General features: G+C 47.5%; 1 protein-coding gene across 1 annotated transcript in view; it reads right to left on the bottom strand.

Annotated features, from left to right (window-relative positions):
• The window catches only part of LOC146767152 (uncharacterized), a 221,295-nt gene that overhangs the window by 130,642 nt on the left and 67,294 nt on the right, over positions 1 to 23,359 (bottom strand). Inside the window, 2 exon segments of the mRNA XM_085581093.1 lie at positions 7,837 to 8,024; positions 8,109 to 8,766. Coding sequence (XP_085437219.1) covers positions 7,837 to 8,024; positions 8,109 to 8,766 — 846 coding nt within the window.

The raw sequence follows: 23,359 nt of genomic DNA, 5'->3' as shown, positions 1-23,359 counted from the left end.
GACTGATAAAGTTACATCATCCCAGTGTGAGATGCTCCACCCAGAGGGAGGAGCCAAGCATTCCTACCTGCATAAAATCAGCATTTTTGAGACACTGGCAGCCACTTTGCTGGATTCCCCGAGTAGCAGCTTCTTCTGTGCTGGATTCCCAGAGGAAGACCAGGCCCAACTACTACCAGACCTTCAGAGAAAGCTCCACCATTCTAGAGATCACCACTTCAGCAGCATTTCATCAGCCACTCCAGGAGGAGCAGCCACCATTTTAACTGGACTATTACCAACACCCTGACTCCTCAGGGTGTCAGGTTTCTGACTCCATCACTAGTTTTGTTTGTACTAACTGCATTTTTTTTAATTTAATTTTTTTCCTAGTAAAGAACTGTTATTCCCATTCCCATATCTTTGCTTGAGAGCCTTTTAATTTTGAAATTGTGGTAATTCGGATGGAGGGGGATTTACCTTTTCCATTTCACAGGAGGGTCTTGCCTTCCTACACAGACTCCTGTCTTTTCAAACCAAGACATTGCATCAGCCCGTTCAGGGAAAACGGCTAAAGATGTCTCTAGAACTTCACTGCTGCTTTTGTAACTCTGGGTATACCACCTGAAGTAAAGGCAATGGCCCAGCTTATACTTCCTGCTGAGTTGCTACCTTTTTTGCCTATGGGGAATTATGCACAAAACAGGTATTCCTCATTCCTCAAAAGGCCAATCTGTCACTGAATGGGCTCATGGCTCCCTCAAGCGTCTCCTGGTAAAATAGAAAGGGGGGGCCAGAGAGGACAACCCTTCCGAGAGACTGCAGAAAGCCTTTTATGTGTTCAACTTCTTGAAATGATCTTTGATGGACCCCAACCCTTGATTGTTTGACATTTTAATTGTAATTCATAATTGCAACAAAAGGAAAAATCCCTTGCCTTAGTGAAGGATCCAGGATCTGGTAAGATATTGGGGCTTTATCCTTAGGTCACCTGATGTCACCTGGTGTCACCACTGAGTCAGGAACAAGAGTCAGGCGACACATAAAATCTAACTCTCTCCAGGAGACTAATACTAATTTTATTAGGAACCCATTTCTTTTTATACACTGCTCCAACACCTGACTGGTCCTTTAATCAACACACCTCACATGATTGGCTAATTAAGGAAACACCCTTTAGTAAACATCTTATAAGAAAACAACTGTTCAAAACACCAGCTGCAAGATTGCTTTAATTCTTTCTCTCAGCCTTCTCAAAACTCCCCAGAACAATTCCTAGGAAAGTTTACCTGGCTTTCTCTCTGACCAGGTTGGGGTAGAGGTTTTGCTTGCATGTCCACAGAGAATGGTTCCAAGTGGATTCCAGCAAACAATGTGAAGGCGTTTTGAGATTCTTTGACTGCATCACTTGAAGATTCACCTTGAACATCAACATTGGAAGAGAACCCTTGTGAACAGGACCTCGCCACCACATCAGCACCTGTTTAACCTCTAGCAGACTTATGCCCTTGGGAAAATGGTTATGATTATCCAGTGGTATCAGGGCTTACAGGGCTAGATCAGCTTCTGGGGGATTGGAGACTTGGTGGATGGATAAGAAATTTAATTAAAATAGGCTTATATGTATTAGGATTATATTATGTATTGTTATGCTTATTCCTTGTATTTTATATTGTGTGAAAAAATTAATAGACAAATCACTTAAGAATGTATTTTTGTTTGAACAGATAGGGGGAGGTATGGGGAACAAACCAGAGAGTACAGTGGAACTGATAAAGGGGCCTGATATCTTCTTCTTCTGCCTGATTGAGCAGAAACCATGGCAGAGACAGACACAGAGAAAGTCTCCCTGGGCAAGAAGTGACCAAGAAACATATTGTGAGACATAGTGATAAAATAATGTTACCAGGTCATGTGATGTCATAAAGAAGTGTAACCAATGGGAAATTGTTACCAAAACCAGAGCCCTATATAAGCACCATACAAGTGAAACTATATATAAACACCTGGTACACTCAATAAAATTGGCTTCTGATCCCAACTCAGATGCCCCCGACTCTCCATCATTGATAACCCCTGGTCTGGGTGATCCCTGTTGGGTGGGGGGAAGGTGTTGGAGAGATTTCTTTCCCTTCTCCTGCTGTGATTTGGATGGTAATAAATTCCCTCCCTGTGCCCGGGCTGGGACTGTTTTGCCAGTGCTGGTGCTCGGGGCGGGATCTCTCCCGATCCTTTTCCTACTCCCGCCTTCCCTCAGCCAATCAGAGACAGCGCGGCTGATGACTCACCAGTTGCTGGGCAGACCCGCAGCGACCAGCGGTCCCGGCCGGACCCGCCCCGCCACGGCCCAAACCCTCCCAAATCCTCCCCAAATCCTCCCCAAATCCTCCCAAACCCTCCCCAAATCCTCCCAAATCCTCCCCAAATCCTCCCCAAATCCTCCCCAAATCCTCCCAAACCCTCCCCAAATCCTCCCCAATCCTCCCGAATCCTCCCCAAATCCTCCCAAATCCTCCCCGAATCCTCCCAAATCCTCCCAAATCCTCCCCGAATCCTCCCCAATCCTCCCAAATCCTCCCCAAACCCTCCCAAACCCTCCCGAATCCTCCCGAATCCTCCCTGCCCCATCTCAGGGGGTCCTGTGCAAGGCCACGGGGAGCGGCTGCGGCCGCCGCTGGCTCAGGAGCTCTGTGGGCAGGAAAGGGGGTGACACTGGGACCGGGGGTGCTCGCAGGGCTTCCCTTAATGGTGCCTCCTTCGGTGTTGGGTCAAGCGAGAGCTTCTGGAGAATCTCTCCCCACACACAGGACACTCACCGGGCCTCTCCCCGGTGTGGATGTGCCTGTGGGTGACGAGGCTGGAGCTGTGCTTGAAGCCCTTCCCGCAGTCAGGGCAGCAGAAGGGCCTCTCCTGTGTGTGAATCCACTGATGCACGGAAGCATGGACAGACGGCTCCTCAACTAATTAAAGCTGGAAAGAAGGGTATTTTATTGCAGTGCTGGACACATGTGGAATCATTTCCAAATACATGTGCAAGGAGTTGCAGACTCCTGCTTTCTATTTATACAGGAAAGGTTTTACATATCCAAGCTGTTTCTAAGGACACATAATACATAATCATTACCTGCCCACTTTGTATTATAATCAGCTGAATATCCATTACGGCTGTGCAATCGTGTTTCCTTAACTGGGTCTTTGGGATTTTGAAATAAGGGAGTGGGTGTAAGGGAGGAAGAAAGCTGTCTGCCTCAAGGTAAACTCTTCACCCATGGCCAGTTTGCAGGACTTTTTGATCTGCTGGTCACGGTAGCCTCTCCTAACTGCTGATTATTCTTAAGGCAAGATATTTCTATGGTCTCAGCTCCTTCACAATTCCTACATCTATCCCTGTCACTCCTAGCTTTACTTTTCTAATATATTTGCTACTCTTTAACTAAGGCATGTGATTTTTGCTAGCAACTTGGCTTCTTAACTAATTTTAAAATCTTAACTAAAATATGTAATCTTCTACTATCTCAGTTATATTCCCAGCTGTCCCCTTGACTCATCCACAGTTTTCATTTATCCTAAATACTTTTCCAGCTGACCCCTTGGCTCATTACGATGAGATTGGAGCTTCTCAGAAACCACTTCCTACACTTGGGACACTCATAGGGCCTCTCCCTGGTGTGAATCTTGTGGTGCTGATGAACTTGGAGATCCACCCAAAGCCCTTCCCACACTCCCCACACTTGTAGGGCTGATTGATTCCCCATCTGGATCACCTGGTGCCAGATCAGGTCTGATCTCCGGAGCTCCAGCTGAAGCTCTTCCCACATTCCAAGCGCTTGTGGAGCTTCTGACCGCCATGAGTCATCTCCACCATCTCTGAGTGCCAAATGGATCTCTGGCTGCCTTCTAGGCACAGAGGGGCTCTTACCTCCTCACAACTCCCGGGGCTGGGTTTGCAGCCCCTCCTTGTGTGGGATCTCCAGGGCTTTTCCTCCCCATTGGGTTCCCATGCTGTGGAGCTGCTCAAAACAGCCTCAAAACAGAGGTTCTGAGCAGCGATTTGTCCTCCCAGGTCTCTGTCTGCAGCTCAGTGCCTGGGGTAAGGAAAGAAAAGAAGAGGAAGGAATGTGGAAGGAAGAAGGATAGAATGAGAAGAGGAAGGAGGGTGGACAAGGAGAGGATGGGATTTGCCTCCATGCCAGAGGGAAGGGGAAGGAGATCCCACCAATTCGTCCCTGGCAGGACAGCGTTGGCAGCAGCGCTGTCCTGCAGCCAGGGGCAATGTTGGGCTGATAGGTGGAGCAGAGGAGAGGGGGAAAGGGGCAGTGACTTACTCCTCACCTGCCTCAGTGTTCCATGCTATCTTCCTTTTCCTCACAGCCTCCACCAGCTCCACCTGCACAAAGGTTGGGATGGACAAATCCCGGCTTGGGGGAAAAACAAAGGGTGAGCACCTTGGTCCTGCTGCCCAAGTCCAGCTCGAGAAGTCACCACCCTGTTCACAGTTGGATGGGCCCAGACTCTGCTCATCTCCAGAGTCCCCCACTCCTCCAGGCTGCTGGGATCCCCCAGCTCCAGGATTGGCCATTGCTGCTCTCCCCACTCCTATGCCAATTGGAACCCCAAAACCAATGTCCCCCCCAAACTGTTACCACTGCCCCAGCCAGTACAGAGATCGCTACAGGAACCCTTCACAAGTCTCCAAAGGGGCATCTGCATCTCACCTTTGGGGCAATGCAAGATCCAAATATCCCTTTCCCTGCAAAAAAAAACTCCCAGAGACCCCCCAATGGATTTGGGGTGAGCTCCCCCTCCCCACTTACCTGCAGGATCTGGGGGAGTAAATGCTGCCATGACCAGGGGAGCTGCAGACTCGGCAGAAGGGCAGGCAAACCGTGTGGATCTGCTGCGGTTCCTCCTCTTCCTCCTCCTGTTCCTGTTCCTTCTTTTCCCTAACCTCCTCCTCATCTCTCTCTCCTCTTCCTATTGCTCCTCTCATTGACCACCCCAGATCCCCCTTTCCTACCCACCTCTCCCCCATGGCTGCAGCACCAGCGTTTGGATAGAGGGAACCTCCCATGAGCCCCCCAGGTATGGGCAGGGGGCTTGGGGACCCACCCAGTGCAGATCCATTCCCCCCTCCCAGAGCCTCACGGAAATCACTCCAGGGATCAAGTGATGGGGACACTAAGGGATCCCCATGGAACCACCCATTTTTGATCCCATCCCCACCCTTCCCTCCCCACTCCCATTGTTCCCCCAACCCAAAGACCCCTCCCAACTCAATCTGAGGGTCCCATTCCTCTCCTGGTCAGAATCCTCTTTTCCCCTGCTCTCCCACCCCTTCCCCATTGTGCCTCCAGCTCTACCTCTCACCCCTGGGCTTGGGTTTGGGGATCCAGGCCCCTCCTGTTCAGTTTGGGGATCACATCCCCCCTTTCCCTCAATTCAGGCAGCTCCTGGCAGCTTTTTCCTGGGAAGAATCCCTGAGTTTTGGGACTTTTAGGATGTAGCTTAGGAGGAGGACAGCTCTGTTGGGCTTTCCCCTCCCTGTTGTGGCCCCTCAGCTGTTCCCGACACCCTGGGGGTGTTGGGATTTCCCTCCTAGGGACAAGGACGTTCATCCCCTTCCAGGAGCCCAATGCCCAGCTGGGGCTCCAGGTCAGGGGTCCTTGAGCAGCTGCCCCAGAACCTCCACCAGGTTCTCCCAGCGCAGCCGGAGCCGCTCGGCCTGGGCTCCCCAAAGGCCTCAGCAAGGTCCAAGTCCTGCCCAGGAACCCTCAACTCCTTCAAACCCAGCATCCCCCTCATCCCCTGCAAGTTCCTCCCATGGCACCGGCCATGGCCATGTCCCCACTTGTCACTGGCCATGTCCCACCATGTCCTCACCCATGGCTGTCTCCCCACCATGTTTCCATCCCTGTCACTGTCCCCCATGTCTCCATCCATGCCTGTGTCTCCCCATGTCCCTAGGGATGGCCCTGTCCCCCTCCATGTCCATGCGTGCCCATGTCACTCTCCATGTCTAATGCTTTTTCTCTTTTTGAGCCTGGTCTTATAAGCTCTCAGAGATAAGCATTATACCCTTGATAGCTCAGCTACCTCAGGTGGCATAAAACAAGCAGGATGGCTCATGTGACAGTGTTGGGAATAAAAAGTTTTAATAAAAGGCAAAAATAAAAAAGCTTTTTACAGAGAAAAGCCAAGTCAGGGCAAGAGGTTCTTGCTCTTGCTAAAACACTTCACAAAAGCAATTAACTTCTTTTGTTCTCTTCTTTTCTAGGGAATTGCTTAGGTGGGACTTTTTTGCTCCTGTCCAATTAGCTACCCTTAAGTTTGAGGTGAAGTCCCCAAGGTCCTATGAGGTGTCTTTCAACCAAATTGAGGAGAGAAACACCTGGCCTTTTGTCCTTTTTAAGGGAACAAAAGGTTAACTTGTTTACTCTGTCAACAGAGGGCACATTCTTACACGTGTCCCACCATGTCTGTGTCCTACCATGACCACATCCACTAACTTAGTTCAATGTCTATTTTTACTTCAATATTGGATATTTTAAAGGGATAAAGAGAAATGAAAACAAAATCAAGGCCAAAAGAAAAAGACTTCCATGTCCATGACGGCTGAGGATCCACGTGCTTGGGGGGAGGGAAGAACCTTTTTGGTGGAGTTTCTAACCCACTGTCTCCAAAATCTTGGTCTTTTCCCCAGTTTTTCCACCATCTGGCTGCAGAAGACACCCTTGGGCAATAGGAAATCAAAATCGTGGAATCCCTGAAGTTGGAAAAGACCTTGTCCTGGTTCAGAGCAAATTTGGGAGAGAACCTCCAAAGGGATTCCTCTGGAAAGCAGATTCAATTGGCTCCTCCCCCAGCCAGTTTGGGAAAAGTATCTCCTTGGAGAACAGTGGAAAAAACTGTTTTATAAAGAATAAAACCTAAACAATATTAAACAATAAAACCTCTTGCTGCTCTAAAAGAGAGACAAACTCAGGAAGTCCCTCCGTGGGTTGTAGCTCAGCTCACTCAGTCTCTTATCAGTCCCTCCGGTGCTGGAAATGCCACAGTCCAGGCCTGGCCCGCTGGGCCACAGGTGTGAGCTGCCGGTGCTCTTCTGGGTGTTCAGGCCAGAGCAGGTTTAAACAGGTCCAAAGAAAAGGGAAAAGCAGCCACAGTCCAGGGAACTTCTCTGCCACAGCTAGCTAAAACTAATTAACAGCAAAGGAGAGATCTGTACCTCTGTCTGTCCATCTGCAGACAACCTGGCCCAGGAGCAGGAATGTGGAGGAGTGAGTGCAGTTTCTGAAAACAAACTCTGCCCTTCTCTCCCTCCTTTGCTCTCGGAACAAGTCTTAAAGGTGCAAAAATTATAATTCACTATAAACAGAACAGACAACTGGAGATACAAACATCATATAGTCAACCTAGGACATACCTCCAAGACCATTCAGTATTCCTTGAGGCCACCAGAAGATAGGATTGAATGCAAAAGGTTTTATGGAGTTGGAAGTCATTAAATCTGCTCTCCCCAAGGAATTCTCATTGTTGGTCTGTGCCCCAATGGATGTTCCTGCCACTGGGTTTATCTAGGTGCCCACAGGGAACGAGGAAGATGTGGAGCCTCCCAGTCAAGAGTCTTCCCAACACAGATAACCAGGCCCATAGATCACCAAGACTGCCCAATGAATTTCACTGAGGATCATCCAACGTGGATCCTCCCATAGGGAATGGAGCTGGAAGGAGCATAAGAAGCTCTTCCCACCCTTGGGGAGCTCACAGGGCTTCCCCCCTTAGTGGCGCCTCCTTTGGTGTTTGATCAAGGCTGATCTCTGTGAGAAGCTCTTCCCACACTTCCCACACTCGTAGGGCCTCTCCCCAGTGTGGATGCGCCGGTGCACGGTGAGATTGGAGTTGTGCTTGAAGCCCTTCCCGCAGTCGGGGCAGCGGAACGGCCTCTCCTCTGTGTGACTCCGCTGATGTACGAGGAGACTGGAGCTGATCTGAAACCTCTTCCCACACTGGGAGCACTCGTAGGGCTTCTCCCCGCTGTGGATGCGCTGGTGCTTTCTCAGGTCTGAGTGCCACCCATAGCTCTTCCCACATTCCAAGCAGGTGTAGGGCCGTTCCCCAGTGTGGATCACCTGGTGCCGAATCAGGGCTGAGCTTTCTCTGAAACTCTTCCCACATTCCCCACACTTGTAGGGCTTTTCCCCAGTATGGATCTTTTTGTGTTTCGTAAGCTGGGAGTTGAGGCTGAAACTCATCCCACACACCCCACACTCGTAGGGCTTTTCTCCAGTGTGGATCCTCTCGTGTCTCCTCAGGCCAGAGCTGTGCCTGAAGCTCTTCCCACATTCCCCACACTCATAGGGTTTTTCCCCAGTGTGGATCCTCTGGTGTTGCATCAGGTGGCCCTTCTGGCTGAAGCTCATCCCACATTTCCCACACTCAAAGGGCTTTTCCCCAGTGTGGATTACCGAGTGCTGCATCAGGCTGCTCCTCTGGCTGAAGCTCTTCCCACATTCCCCACACTCAAAGGGCTTTTCCCCAGTGTGGATCCTCTGATGTTGGATCAGAATGGAGTTCTTGCTGAAGCTCCTCCCACACTCCCCACACTCAAAGGGCCTCTCCCCGGTGTGGAATCTCTGGTGAAGTCTCAGGCTGGAGCTCCAGCGGAAACGCTTCCCACATTCCCCACACTCGTAGGGCCGTTCCCCAGTGTGGATCACCTGGTGCCCAATCAGATCCAAGCTCCGGCTGAAACCCTTCCCACATTCCAAGCACTTGTGGGGCTTCTCCCTGCCACGAGGTTTCTCCACCAGCTCTGAGCTCTGGCTGGATCTCTGCCCGCCTTCCTGGCTCAGGGGGGCTCTTTCCTCCCTGCAGCTCCCTGGGCTGGGTTTGCTGCCACTCCTTGTGCGGGATCTCCAGGGCTTTTCCTCCTCCTCCATTTCCTCCATTTTCATTCCTCCCCGGGAATGAAAAATCCTGGTCTGGGGGAAAAAAAAAGAACAGAGCATCTTGGACTGGGAGTTCCTCCTGTCCCCACTTCATCTCACAAAGTCATTGGGCATCGTGTGTCTATAAGAACCTCCAAAACACCAAGGTTCAGCATAAAAATCCTCCAAACTTTTAAGACACAGATCAAAACCTCCCCAAACATCAAGATTCAGCAAAAAATTCCTCCAAAACATAAAGATTCAGCCCCTAAAAAAAAATAAAGCACCAACATTCAGCCCTGGGGCTGCAGCACAGAGGGGACACCCTGCTCCAGGGGGGATGTCCCACAAACGGGGGACCCCATGGAAGGAACCACAGGAAAGTGTCTTTACAAACAGATGCTCTGAAGCTGCTCAGAGATAGGGCCAGGCAACTTTTTTATGTAAGGAAGTGACAGGAGAAGACATCGGTTTCAGAAAATTTTATTAATTGATGACACAGACTGCTGCTCAGCCAAGGTCCTGCTCTATTCATGAACTTCCAGAAGAACAACAAAGACTTAACAGAGCCATGAATACCGTTTGCTATACAAAAGTGGGGAGCATATTAATGGTGTATGTAGTAGGTGGACTGGGATATCGGTAGCTCTCAAGTACTTCAGCCAATGAGGAAAGAGAGAGTGAGATGTGGCCAGGAGAATTAGGATGAAAAGGAGGGCTGTGTCCTTCAACAATTGGAGAGATCCCATGGGAAATGTCCCATGGCCTCTCCCAGTTTTAGAAATGAAATTAGTTTTACAGTACTCCTCTGTATTCTTTGTGGACAGAATCGTCTGGTGATGTCAATTTTCCTGCAAACCCTGGGGTTCATCCCAAATTCCTTCCACCCTCCGGGGCGGGCAGGGAGTGCAGCTGAAGGTGCCTCACCCACTTTGGGTGATCGGCTCCCTTGGCTGGCGGCAGCACCGGGGATTGATTGGGGACCCGGGAGTGACCAGGAGACAGACGAGTGACACATCAGGGGGTCTGTGAAGAGTCAGCAGGGAGAGAGCACTGAAAATCTCATCAGTGAGTGCCCTGGGATCCTCGGGGAGTGAACATGGCAGGGCACCCATGGAGGGGAGAAAAGGGAAAGCCAGGGAGGGGTCCTGGCCAAAGGGATGATGATCCCAAAATGTCTCTGAAGGGTCCCCTGGGAGAATGCTGAGGTAGTTTGCATATTCCCCCAGAGGTAATTAAGGACATGAACACCCAGGGGGGTAATAAGGGAAGGGGAGAAGGGATTTGGACAACAGGGGATGGATGGGGTTGGTGTGCTGGGAAGGGATCGGGTGAAGAGGAGTGTGCAGGAATATGGTTCAGGCAAGAAGCAGCAGGAGGAATCTGTGGTAAGAAAAAGGATGATGGAAAAGAGGAGAAAGAGAAAAATACAGAGGACTGAGATGTTTTCCAGCAGGGTCTTATCCTCACATTTGCCAGCTGATCCAGATCCTTTCCACCCCCGGTTTCCAGGAGAGGAAAAGCAGGAGGTCAGGATGCCAGGGGTTTCTCTGCGCTGGCAGCGGCAGCACCGGGCGCAGAGGTGCGGCACCGGGAGCACGGGCTGGGGCCTGTGGGGAGCTGCGGGGCCGGGCCGGGGCTGTGGGGCAGCCGGGGCTCAGCGCCGGGCGCTGCCTGACCCCACCAGCCCCGGGCAGGGCCGGCAGTGGCCCCCGGCCCCCAGGAGGCTGCGGGACGCCCCGGCCGCTGCCCGGCCCCGGGGAGCTGCCGGCCCTGCCCGCCGGGGGGGCCGCCTTTGGACACTGCGGCAGGACAGGCACCGGCTCTGCCACACGGGCTGGGCAGGGACCCTGAGCACAACGGGGAACACAAAGGAACAGCTGGGAAATGCAGAGTGCACAGGAAGGATCAGGATTTGCTGTTCAGGATTTGCTTTGGGTCCCTGCAGAAAGGAAAGGTTTTGCAGAAAGCTCAGCAGCTCTCAGAGGATGAGCACCCACAGGCAGTGACCGGGGCTGCAGGAGTGGCACAAGAAGCCCTGCAGCACTTGGGCACAAAGGCACAGCAGCTGAAGGCAAGAAGGGATGAGCAAAAGGCCAAGCTGAAGGCAAAGGCCACGGCAGAGTTCCCACAGCCCCTGAGGGATCAACCCCAGGGCCCAAGGGGGCCCCAGCACCCAGGGCATGACGGGGTCGGCCACAAGCACCTGGCAGAGGCATTGCCCTCCTGGCCAGGGCAGAGCCCACCCAAACAGCCCCTGGGAAGGAGTCAGGGCTCCAGCTGCAGCCCACAAGGACACTGCAAGCACAGACAGCAGCACCCTCAGCAGGAGCAAGTCCACCCCTGCATGGACATGGATTGGCAGGGCGCTCTGAGCTCCCATCCCACCGGGGACCCACCACACTGGAGCCCTGGAGAACATTCAGGCTGGGTCTGCATCCAGAGGAGGCCTCTCCTGATGGACACAGGGGCCTCTCCATCCACTCTGAATCTTACACCTAAGGGGGGAAAATTGTAAAGGAATGTTTTCATTATTAAGGGAATAAATGGCAAAGCTGAACTGGTATCAATCACTTGTTCAATCACTGTTAGGAGCTGTGGGGGGTAGGTTTGAAATAAACTAATTTCTTTTTCTTCCTACTCTGATTGTAATTGACTAGGAATGAATTTGATGGTGGCATTGTAATATTGTAAAAGGTGATACAGAGGCTATTGCTGCTGTACCTTTGTGTCAAATGTCTGGGAAGGCCTGTGCTGAAGGGAACCCAGAGGTGTGGGCAGCCCCAGGGGGAAAATTTGATGTGGAGCCTCTCCAAATTACTTGGAAGCAACCAGGACAAGTGGTGTCTAAAAGCAACACCCTGTTCCAGGGGAGGGAAGGAAGGGCTCACAGCCTGGTATGGAGTCCCTGCTAAAGGCAGTGCTTTTGGAGCCAGGGATATCTCCCTACAGCACTCCTATCCTGCCAGTCAGGGAATCAGATGTCTCCAATGAGGAGGACAAGAACAAGTGGTAGACAAAGCCCCAGTGAAATGGCTGAATTTCCTGGCTAAAAATATCTTTTGAGTGTTGGGGAAAAAAAAAAACAAATGGTAAATGGTGGAGAAAAAGGTTAAATATTTGGGAAATACTGGGACTGAAGATTCCTGGTGAATTGACCCAGAGAGGCACTGGGCAATCTCAGAAGTAACATTTCCCTGGACCAAAAAGGAGCTGAGACAATTTTGAGGATAAATAGGGAATTACACAGCCTGGATTGAGGATTCTCTGTTCCAGCCAGAACACTGTAGGACTTTTTAACCTCAGACAGCCTCCATGCTGTGGTATGGACAGGAGAAAGAGAGCAAAACTTGAGAAAATGAACAACCAAAAATACTGATGCCTCAGCTCTGTCTCTTCCAGACTCAGAAAAGAAATTGGAATTGTAGGTGAATGTTAAACAGGGCCATGCCAAAGGAATTCTTGGGCCAAAATGTTTCACCCAGTGGCCAGAGTGGCCTCATTGCCTGCAGAATTGTGCAGCCACAGCTTCAGCGGGGACCCAGGACCAAAACCTGATGACAACAGGATCTCCAACTGTTCCAGTCTGCCATCAAGTTCAAGCTTTGATAACCAAAAGAGCCTCGCAATGGATGAGCAGTGCTCGGTTATTACAGTGTGAAACTTGTTCAGTGGCACAGGAGGATTCAGAACTGAGGACAGGGGAAGGGTTTAACCCAGCCTCCTGTTTGAACAGCCCACAGAGGGGCTGGGAAGAAACCCAGCACTGCATTCAAGTGACACAGCTCCAGACCCAGCCTGGGGGAGATTCAGGAGACATTGCCTGGCCTGAGGCAGAAAATGTGTTTCTGGATGGCTCTTCAAGGGCAGCAGAAGGGAAAAGAGTTCCAAGACACGCTGTTATTGAGGAAAGGGTATCAGACAAAGCGCAGGTTACCCCCATGGTCAGCTCAACCGGCACAGCTGTGTGTGCTTGTAAGAGCCTGGCACTGAAATGCCCTGAGCAGGAAGGCTTCAATATCTTCTGGTGACACCATCTCACCTAACAGGGGGGCAAAAGCAATTCTGACTGCTCAGCAACCACTGGATCACTTACTAAGGCATTTCTAAAAGACATAATTCCAATAAAAGGGACTGTGGAAGCCATAGACTCAGAGAGCAGCACTCATTTTACAGGAAAGATCCTCCAGGGGGTTATGGCAGCTTTAGGAATACAAATGGGACCTCCAGAACCCCTGGCACCCCCAGAGCTCAGGCTGGGTACAAAGAATGAATGGGGATAAAAAGAAACACCTTTAGAAGCTGGGGATTAGATAGTAATAGTTTCAGCAAGTTTTAGAATGGATTTTCTCAGTGAAGATGGAGTCTCCAGCACCCTAACTTTTGGCTATTTATGGAGAAGGCACTGCACATAACAGCTGAGGCTTCCAAAGTGGCTCAAAGTGCAGATGTCTGTTTAGAATGGTGAAGGACATAGGTATGATTCACTAGTAACTTTCAAATACCTGCTCTAAAGCTGGAGTTACTCAAAGAAGAGAGAACTACTTCAACACTTGTAAAGAAGCACCATTATTTCCAAATCTAATTTTCACATGTAGCTGAATTTTTCAAGAATTGTGTTTTTTATCATACTATGAGTGCAAAACAATCTATAAGAAGTGTTTAAAAACAGATTGTTAACAGGAAAAAGTGATCAAAAGATCTATTTCCTCTTGTATTAACAACTGAAATATGACTGAAGAAGGGATCATCTCTGCAGTCCCCTGAACCAAACTCACAACTTCTTTAACAGCATGCTCAAAGTTTTCTATACTTCAAGCTTTTCTAGAAAATTCACTTTCTTAATTTCTGCTGTTTCTGTAGCCCCAGACCCTGTATAGTTTATACCAGCTGCATTCTACAGAAGGGATACCCAACTGAGCATACAAATTGCCTGCTGAATGGCCTTCTCTGATTCCATGCTGTTACTTTTGGCCTCAGATGGCACAGAAAATGCTCTCCAGTTGACTTGCTTCCAAATGCCAAAAAACCCCAACCCCCAAACTTTTAAACATAAAACAGAAGGAAAGCTTAATTATTTGAGTTAAAATAGCACTGCAAAACAGTTATTCACAAATATAGCAATAAAAGTGTTATAAAAGATGTGCCTCCTGATACATAAAGATATCCTGAAGAATGATTTTGTATTGTTTATATACATTCAAAATTAGTTTTCATCTTTTTTACTGAAAACTGCGTTTTCATAGACAAACAGAAATTTTTCCTATAACTGGATATCTGCCTGGCAGACATAAATGTTTCTGTCAAATTCACCATTCTGCCATGGATATCAGAAGACATCTTGGAGTGACAGGGACAGGGTTTTGCTTCCTTTATTAATGTTTCCATTCTTTGGTTCTCACGTGACCTGTGTCATTTCTTTATTTAAATTCAGAAGCTCTTGCCAGAATACACTTTCAACTTTGTTTGTAGTCGCAATGCAAGAGGTCTTCAACTCTTGCTTTAATTTGGGACAGGATTTATTTCTTCTTGTAACTGAAGACTAATGACAGACATCACCTTCCTCATTTCTCCTGAAGTAATGCCTCAATTCTCTGTCTGGGTTAGCTGGCTAAATTATTTCCTTTCTAAATAGTCAGGTTCTGCTGTGTATAGAGAACTGTGACTTTCAGTGCTTAATATAAGCAAGCACTGAGAGGAGGGATGTACTGAGAAGACGATTTTCTGCGAGATACATATAATACCCTTTCTGCTCCATGTGTTCCTGCTGCAGCCTCAGTTGAGCTGCAGGTCCAGATTTTGATAAGGATTTAAAAAATGTTTGGCACCACTTAGGATCGATTAGACTAGCAATGTCCAGAGGTTTAGAAATTGCATCCTGTAGAAAAGGAGTTTTTCCTCAAAAGCCTGTAAAATGTACAGGGTCACATAGACCAGAAACCTGATCTTTCCCTTATGTCAAAATGGCTCCTAGCTAAATTTCTGGGACCCTCTATGTTAAAATAAGAGAGGTTTGTCAAAGTAAAGCTAATAGTGGCAAAATTCCTTAGCCCAACAAATCAATTGAAATGTCAAGTGCAAATTAAGGATCAGAAAGGAGAGAAAGAAAATAAGAGGTAAAAATAGTCTAACAGAGGCTCCTGACTTAATCATATCAACAGCTGAAGTTAAAAGGTTAGCAGAGGTTGATCTGACTGTTAATGTTTTCTCATCATTTTGTTTATGAGAAAGAAGAAGGGAAGAAGCCTTCCATCCCTGGTATCAGGTTAAGTTCCTCTGCTTGAGTGGAACAACTCAGTACTCCAAATATAAAAGCTCCAAAGAAGCTCACACAAGGATGTTTGTCTCGAACTGTAATTGGAGTAGATCCATTTGTTTGTGTAATTGCCACCATGGTGGAAATCTGTGCTTCTCTATTTGTGCAACTGCAAATATTTTCTAGGAATGAACCATCTGAATTTTAATATCCCATAGATTCAGTGCAATACAGCATATTACAATATCTTGACCTTTTCAGTGTTCCATAAATTGATTGTCTGGTTGTTCCTGTCCCCCCTCGTTTACAGCCCTGGAAACCTTAGAAGAAGAGGTAACATGGCTATCTCTGAGTCGTATCTTTTATATTTATCAGCATTTCCAGAATCACACTTCTAGTGTCTTGAAGGCTTGACAGAAGTTACATACTGTGTGTCTGAGGTGCAGTAGCATATAAAATCATGCCAGAAAAGGCAGGGATGAGTGCCACAGGCGGGCTCACAAGGTTCACCACAGGTGGTCCTGTTGAAGGTCACATTGGTTGACCAGCATTGTTATAAAATTGTGATCTCTCCAGTGAGTTATTCTGACAGCCAGATAAACCTCCAGCTAAATAAATATCATGGGCAACCTTCAACCAACCAAATGTAACTGTTTAATTAATGTGCTTTTCCTAAGTAAATTAAAAAGCAGAGGGAAAAGGCTTCTGGTCTTTAAAGGATGCATAAAGCAGAAAATGAAAGATCTGAATATGAAAGGGAGAGAATCCTCTTAAAGCTGAGGATACAGTGGTAAGAAAAATTATTATTCATTTGCAGACATCACCTCAAACTGATGGACTAGTGAAAAGAAGATACAAATTTTAATAACAGCAAATGTTGGAGTAAGATGCAGAGAAAGAGCAATTGCCACTTTTTCATTACTTGTCTTCCATCAAAGAAGGGAGAGGGGAAATTCACATTTGGTAGTGTTTATTACAATTATTATGCCCTCAAAAAAAAGAAAAAAAAAAAAAAGCCGCCAACCCCAAAATTATAGAACAAAACAGAAATGCTCTGAGGTGGCTCAAATTCTTCCTCTGAGACTAAATGCAGATATTTTTTCTCAAGATGCTTTTTCACTTCCAGATGTGCCTTCAGGTCCAACATGTGCCTTGAGGTAAATTCCTCTGCCTAGTGAGTGTGCAGCTGAAGAGGCTATTACTGTTTTGGTAGCTTCCTACAAGCATAGCTCAAGCCATCTCATCTGCCCCTTCCAGCAGCAGCAGAAAGAGGTGTTGAGGTGTTTTGTCTCAAGCGCTGAACAGAACAGGATGCAGATGACATGCATCACCTTTTGAAGTCTCACATCCAGTCTGGGGTAGGGGGAGTGCTGTGTGGCTGTGAGACAAACTACATAAGAGAGCCTGAAACGCAAAAAAAGACTTCAGTTCCTTTCTTCTCTGCATCGGGGCCATGATGAGTTCCATGACCGGGCTGGGACGGCGGGCGGGGCTGGCCTGTGATGCGCTCTGGGCTCTGTGACAGCACAGGGGCCGTGTCACAATGAGGGCAACTATAAAAGGCCCCAGGCCGGTGCCGCTGCCCCAGTAGAGCCTCGGCAAGCGGTGAGTACACAGCAGAGAGGAGAGGGGCTGGAGGAGGGCTGGGACAGGAGCGCCGGTCCCCGGGGCTGCCCCGTCTCCAGGGCCCAGCGCCGGGCGCAGCGCCTTGCTGGGGGCGCGGGGCGTGTGGGGCAGCGGTGCAGCCTTGCCAGCTGCCGGGGGCCCTTTCCTTCCTGCCACCACATCCCTGCCGCTCCTGCCCCTCACTGTCTCCATTCCGGCCCCACTGAGCCCCTCCTGTGTGTCCTCCTGCAGACCATGGCTTTACTGTCACTGCTGTTTTTGCTTGTGCAAAGCCTGATCCAGTACCCCCAGCCAGCTGGGGATGGGCTGGATGAGGCCACGCACCAGAGAACGCGGGAGCGTCAGGAGCTGCTGGACCGTGAGATGGCCCGGCTGATGCAGGAGCTGGAGCAGGGGCCCCTGCAGCAGCAGGATGAGGGCTGGGGAGCCATGCTCTTTGGTGCCCTGCAGCAGTGGCCATTCTGGGTTCTTGCTGGCATCCTGCTCCTCTTGGGCCTGTGGCTGGGCTGCAGGAGAAGGAGCTGTGAGGCCAGCAGCAGCAGCAGCAAGGACCAGAGCTCCCGCAAGACCTTGGGAGATGAGAGAATAACTGAACAGGAAGAAGACACCACTGATCCAGAGGAAGGTGAAGAAGACAGAGATATGACTCTGGAGGCAGAAAACAGCGGCACTGAAGATGACAGAGAAGGCAGTCCTGTGGCTGCAGATGATGGCAACAAGGATGATGCCACTGAAGACAATTATGATGTGAAGATGAAGGAGGACAGCGATGTCAACAGTGGCAATTATGATGTGAAGGAAGACAGCGATGTCGACAATGGCTATCACTTAAAGAAAGAAGGACAGAGTGATGGGGATATGCCAGGAGACACTACCACTGAAGGAAATGAAGAAGAACCTGGCAATGTTGCTGGAAATAAAGAAGATCTAGAGAAGCAAATAAAGAAAAAACTAAGGATGTACAGGTGGACCAAGACAAGGACACTGGAAAGGAAGAAGGAGAAGGAAATGAAGAAAAAAACAATAGTGTTACTATAAAGGCAGGCAAAAACACTGATGTAAATGAAGGTGAAGACAATGTAGATGGAACAGAAGAATACATGGATGTGAAGGTGCAGGAAAGCAGATGTGCCAATGACCAAAGAAGTAAAGACTGGACTGGGCAGGAAGATAGCAATCAATGTGGGAATGAAATTGCCCATAGTGGTTTTCCTGCACCTGAGGAAGTAAATAAGGATGTGATAGCAGAAGATGGCAATGATAGAAACAAGGATGAATAACAGGCTGATGTGAATGTGGAGGGAAACAAGAATAATGATAGACAAGAAGAGGAACAAGGTAATGTGGCTGCCAGTGAAAAAGGTGGCAGTGATGGTGGCAGGGAAGAAAATGCCAGTGGTGGAATTGAAAACAGAGAAGACACCCAAGATGCTGGGAATGAGAAGGACATCCTTTTAATGGATGGTATAGAGTGGCCTGTGGAGGACCTGGAGAGAGGCTGCTCAGTGACAGCTGAGCTGATGGAGAGCTTCATGCGTGTCTTTGTGTACAGCGTGAGCAATAGCTTTGATCCGGTGCCTCGAGTAGCCATCGGGGTGGGCAGTGCCTTTGAGGGCTGGAGCCCCCATGAGTGGGATGGGGTGTACCGTGTGCTGGTCCCACTGAATCCCCCGCCAGGGCACACCTTCCACCTAGAGCCAAGCAGTGCAGGGCAGACGGCAGCAAGGACCTTCAGCGTCCGTGTGGAGCTGGTGTGCACGTGTGAGAGCGAGCAGCTGGGCGAGAAGCTGTTGTGCCTCCTGCACCACTCGCAGGAGGAGCTGCGGCGGAAGCAGCAGCGCAGCCTCCTGGAGACACTCTGCACCGGCTCCTACCTGGATGTGGAGAAAACCTCCCGCTGGTTCTTCCAGATGGTGAGATGCTCGTGGCTGCATGTGCCTCAGTCATACTCATGGCACTTGTTGTTTCAGCCCTGCAGCCGGTCCTGCCAATTCCAGCTGAGCAGAGGCAAGAGGACCCTGTCGGTGGAGATGCTTTTTTGGGTGTGCCAAGGGGACTATGACATCTTTGTGGTCAACCAGCCCTTAGAGGCCCAGAAAGGCAACTCCGGTAACCTTGTGAGCAGTCAGCCCGCCAAGGCCAACATCCTCACAAGAGCAGCATGGCCTGAGACATTCGCTGTGGCGGAGGCAAAATTCTTCCAGCACATTGCCAGGCAGATACCATGTAAGAGGTTGCACCTGAAATACCTGCAGCTCTTCACCTGCATGCTGAGCGGCACAGGTTTTTCCAACTCTAACTGGAAGACTCTGGTCATGCATGTGTTAAACATCTTACCACCGGTCTACTGGCGCAGGAAGGAATTTCCACTGCGGCTGTGGGACATCATGGCATACATGCAGCTCTGCCTGAAATGGAAACACCTGGACCATTTTGTTCTAGGCAACGAGAAGCTTCCTGCAGAGATCAGCTTGCCGCCAGCAATGCAAAAGGTTGAGCCACTCACCTCTTTGAGTACCTGGCCCGAGATCCGGATGCCCACAGAAAGGCAATGGAGGCTTATGCTCAGCTGCACTTTCACCTCTGGATGATGCTCTCCAACACTGAGAAGAATTCCCTGCACAAAGCTCTGATGGAGAAGTTCGCAGCTGATTGCTGTGACGTCGACTCTTTGTGATTGTTGTATTTGTCCGTGGCAATCCTGAAGCTGCTTTCCTGCTCCTGTGAAAGGAAGATGGTGCAGCACTTGGTTTCGTTGTGCAGACACTTCCGTGAGTGGCCTTGCCCTTCACCTTCCATTTGCAACAGTGCTGTTGCCTAAGTCAAGGAGGCAGAAACTGGCTCCACCTGCACATCCTTGCAGAAGAACAACAGTGAAGCTGATGGAGGTTGCTTGGAATACCTCGAAGACAGCAACCTAGCCTATTAGGGACTTAATGTAGTTATTTAGTGAGTTGTAGTTTTAATTAGACTTGTTTCTTAGCATTCATTCCAGAGGCCCTTTAGTGTTGGCAGTATATAACTATTTTGCAAAGCTACCCTTAGTGTAGAGAAATAGAGTTTAGACTAGATTAGTTTAAACCCTTAGTTTAGAGAATTACCCTTAGTTTAGAGAATTCCCCCAGTTGCTTGTCTGCTTTTAAACAATACTTGAATATCTATGTTTGAGAAACTAATAAAAGAAGTTAAGTTTTTCAAATTGCCTGAAATGCGTCATTCTTTGTACGTAACCCTCTATATCTTTGAGAATGTCCTTCCTATACCTCTATCTGAAATAAAGACTCTTTGCAAACAGAGATGTTGGATATATTAAGTATGCTGTCTCTTGAGCATTTCCATAGAAATGCTTGAAGTTTGAAGTGAAAATGCCCTGAAATGCCTGAAATTTTGCAGCAGAGTACTCTTGAATTTTTTTTAGCAATCTTTGGAAAGATTGCTGAAGTTTTCTTTACACAGTCACTTTTACAACTCCTAGGGAACAATTTAGTCCTAAAAGATTGAGCTACCCTTCAGTAATAGCTGTCCTTCAGCAATATCTACATATATATGTGTGAAGAAATAATAAAAGAAGAAAAATTTCTCAAATTGCCTGAAATCTGTCCTTCTTTTTATTTGACCCACCATTTATAGCAGAAAACAAAACAGGTCCTGATAGAGGCAGCTAATTAAAGGAAGAAGAAGAAGCTTCAACTTCTGAGTAAAAAAACTACAAATGAACACAGTGATAGTTACAGCATGGTCACACTGTCTAGGTGTGCTCTAACCCTTGAGCTGTAGTGCAGCAAATTTGAGTAAAGTAGCAGTGTCTTCCAAAAAACAATCTATTTTCCCTCCATATCCAAACTAAAGCTGTCAATGTACCTGCCATTAAAGCAGTTAGTCACTTACATGGGGCTGCAGGGTAAAACATTGCTTGATCTGCTCAAGTCCCCCAACTTTTTCTGTGGCATTTAAATCCTGAGAAGATATAAATAACCTATCTTTATCAATTTGGCTGATATTTAGCTTTGAGCAGCATACTAATTCATAGTAAGGAGCAAAGTGCAAGAAAAAACACTACAAACAGTAGAAATGAAAATAATATGCAGGAAAAGAAAGGCCAGTCATGAAGCAGGTGAGAGCAGCCACCCCACAGTTTCCTAAAGCCCACAGAGATTTGCTCTAGGTGGCCAATCAAGCTTTTTGGTTCTTTGGCATATCTCAATTCTTCCTTGCTTCAGGTACTCTGTACTTCTCACCTCCTTCCACCAAGGCAGAAATAGGCTGTAATAAGTACTGCAACAAATCCTCTCAGTCCCCAAGTATTAGTGAATTACTATCCAAAATAAAAAGGCTGCTTTAACCCCCAGCTTGCTCAATGACAGTGCCTTCAGTCTAAGGAGCAAGGTACACCCAGGAGGATTCACAGCAATGACACAAGGTTCAAATGTCGTCATGGGCAGTCAATCTTCGCTTTGTGCTCTGTGAAGCATGGCCAGTGGGCAGCGATTTAATCTCTTGAGTCACCCCTGGTTAAAAGTGCCCTGGTTTCCTCTTCTTTCTATGCCTTTCAAGGTCTTCCAAGCCAGAAGCAAGGCAGAAGCTCACAGAAATCTTGAGGTAAGAAGCAGTGTCCTTCCAAGGATTCTGACCTTGCTATGGCTCACATACGAAGCAAATCAGCCCTGCAAAATAGGACTTCTCTGCATTTTCCATGTGGATCAGAATATTCGAAAATAACTGGAAAGCTTGCTCTTTCAGAGTCATGCAGGGCTTAGGCAATTTTTTCCATTAATGTATATTGACACTACTTACCATTTCATTATCTGTTCTCCTTGTAAAATAAGTTGTGTAGCTCTGAATTTGATTTCTACTGCTTATGCTTATTATGGCAGCATGGTTATGTCACAGTGTTTCCAAGAGAAGAGATAATTGTAGAGAAAAATTTATGAGAACAATAGAAACTTCTAGGATGGACAAGCTCTCAGGCTCTGTTTCTTCAGTTCTGGAAATATTTATTATGATTACAGTGCATTAAAGACACAGAATTGTATGAGTATAGGGGAAAATACCCATAAGTACTTTTGTCACCATCTTTAAAAAGCCATTTAAAGTCATCACCATTCAACTCAAACTCTTTAAAATGCTGGTTTACATATTTTAATTGTTGCTGGCAAGGAAAGTTTAGTGCTCATGATTTTTCTGTAAGGCTGCATCCTGACCACAGCTCATATAATCAATTTTCAGGCTCCTCATAATGTTTTCCTGAAGTATCCAAAGAAAAGAAATGCACCTCATACAGAAATGATGTGAAATACAATCTGACATCAAAATGACCTGAGGTACTGTTGTTCCCTAGAAATGAAATAAAATTTAAAACAACATAAAATACTTAAAGTATAGAAATGTTTCTGTATCTGGCAGGGCAAAGTAGCACAACCATCCCAGGAGGCTTGTTCTCATTTTCATTATCACTACTGTATAGTCCACACTTCAGAAAAAATAGCTCTGTAAATTTTGGTTTTGTAGTTTTTAGCTTTAAACAATTCCAGAAAAATTTGGGGACAAAGTGGGGAGTGTTTATTTTTTATTCAGTCTTTTCAGTGGTTATTTTTTTCAGTCCATTATCCTACTGTGGCTACATTATGTTCTTATGCTCAAATTTCCAGATTTGACTACATGTATTTAAAAACAACAGCAGAGGATTTTTTTATTAAAAGCATTAAAAACAACCACTTGAACCATGAGCCATTTTACCCAGCTCTGATACTGAATTTCTTTCCTTTGTCAGCTCTATACATATGTCAGAGATTGAGGATTTTTCTTTTTATGCACAAACTCTGTACAGTAATTGCATCTTCTATGGAACATCAAATCTTTTAGCAAAAAGACCATTGTACTGAAGGAATACTTGGTTATATAACTGGGAGATATAATCCAGAATAAGTGCTTGGCCCATGCAATAGTGACTGATATCTCAACATGTCAGAGTAAATGATGGAATTTAATTGTTAAACTTTTTCAACATGGAAAAAAATACCACTGACAGTGATTGCTGTTGGTTTGATCTGTATCTTGGCAAACCCCCAGATTTTTAGTCAAGCAAAAACAAGAACAAAAAATTTAGTTTCCCCTGCAAATATTTAAGGATTTTTATTGCTCACAGAATACTGGAAAGTGACAACAAAAAAAAAGAGAGAAAAAGAAAAAAAGTGAGAGACACCTGCTTCTGTTGGTGACTCCTGCTTGCAAGTTTGTTACTCACACCATTGGAGGCAGGAGAGAATGAGCACCTGTCCCCAGGCTGAGGAACTTGTATGGCACTGCACAGTCCCTATCTCTGCACAGTGAGAAGGATGGCTGGGGCTGAAAAAAGCCCCATTCTATCTTTTTGAGGAAGAAAGGAAGGCAGCTGCAATAGTTTTAGGAGTGGCTGACAGCTGAAAGTATGACTTGTGAAGATGCTCTTTGATGAATGTACAGCATACGTGGAGGAAAAATAAGAGTTTGCCAAGTGCAGACATCTTCTATTCTCTTATAGCTAAAGCTGCTTTGATCTCAACCTGACAAGCGATGTGTATATTATACCACT

This window comes from Lonchura striata, chromosome 5, assembly GCF_050655825.1.
Source record: "Lonchura striata isolate lonStrDom1 chromosome 5, ASM5065582v1, whole genome shotgun sequence".
Taxonomy (NCBI): domain Eukaryota; kingdom Metazoa; phylum Chordata; class Aves; order Passeriformes; family Estrildidae; genus Lonchura; species Lonchura striata.
This window is presented reverse-complemented; position numbering and strand designations above follow the sequence as displayed.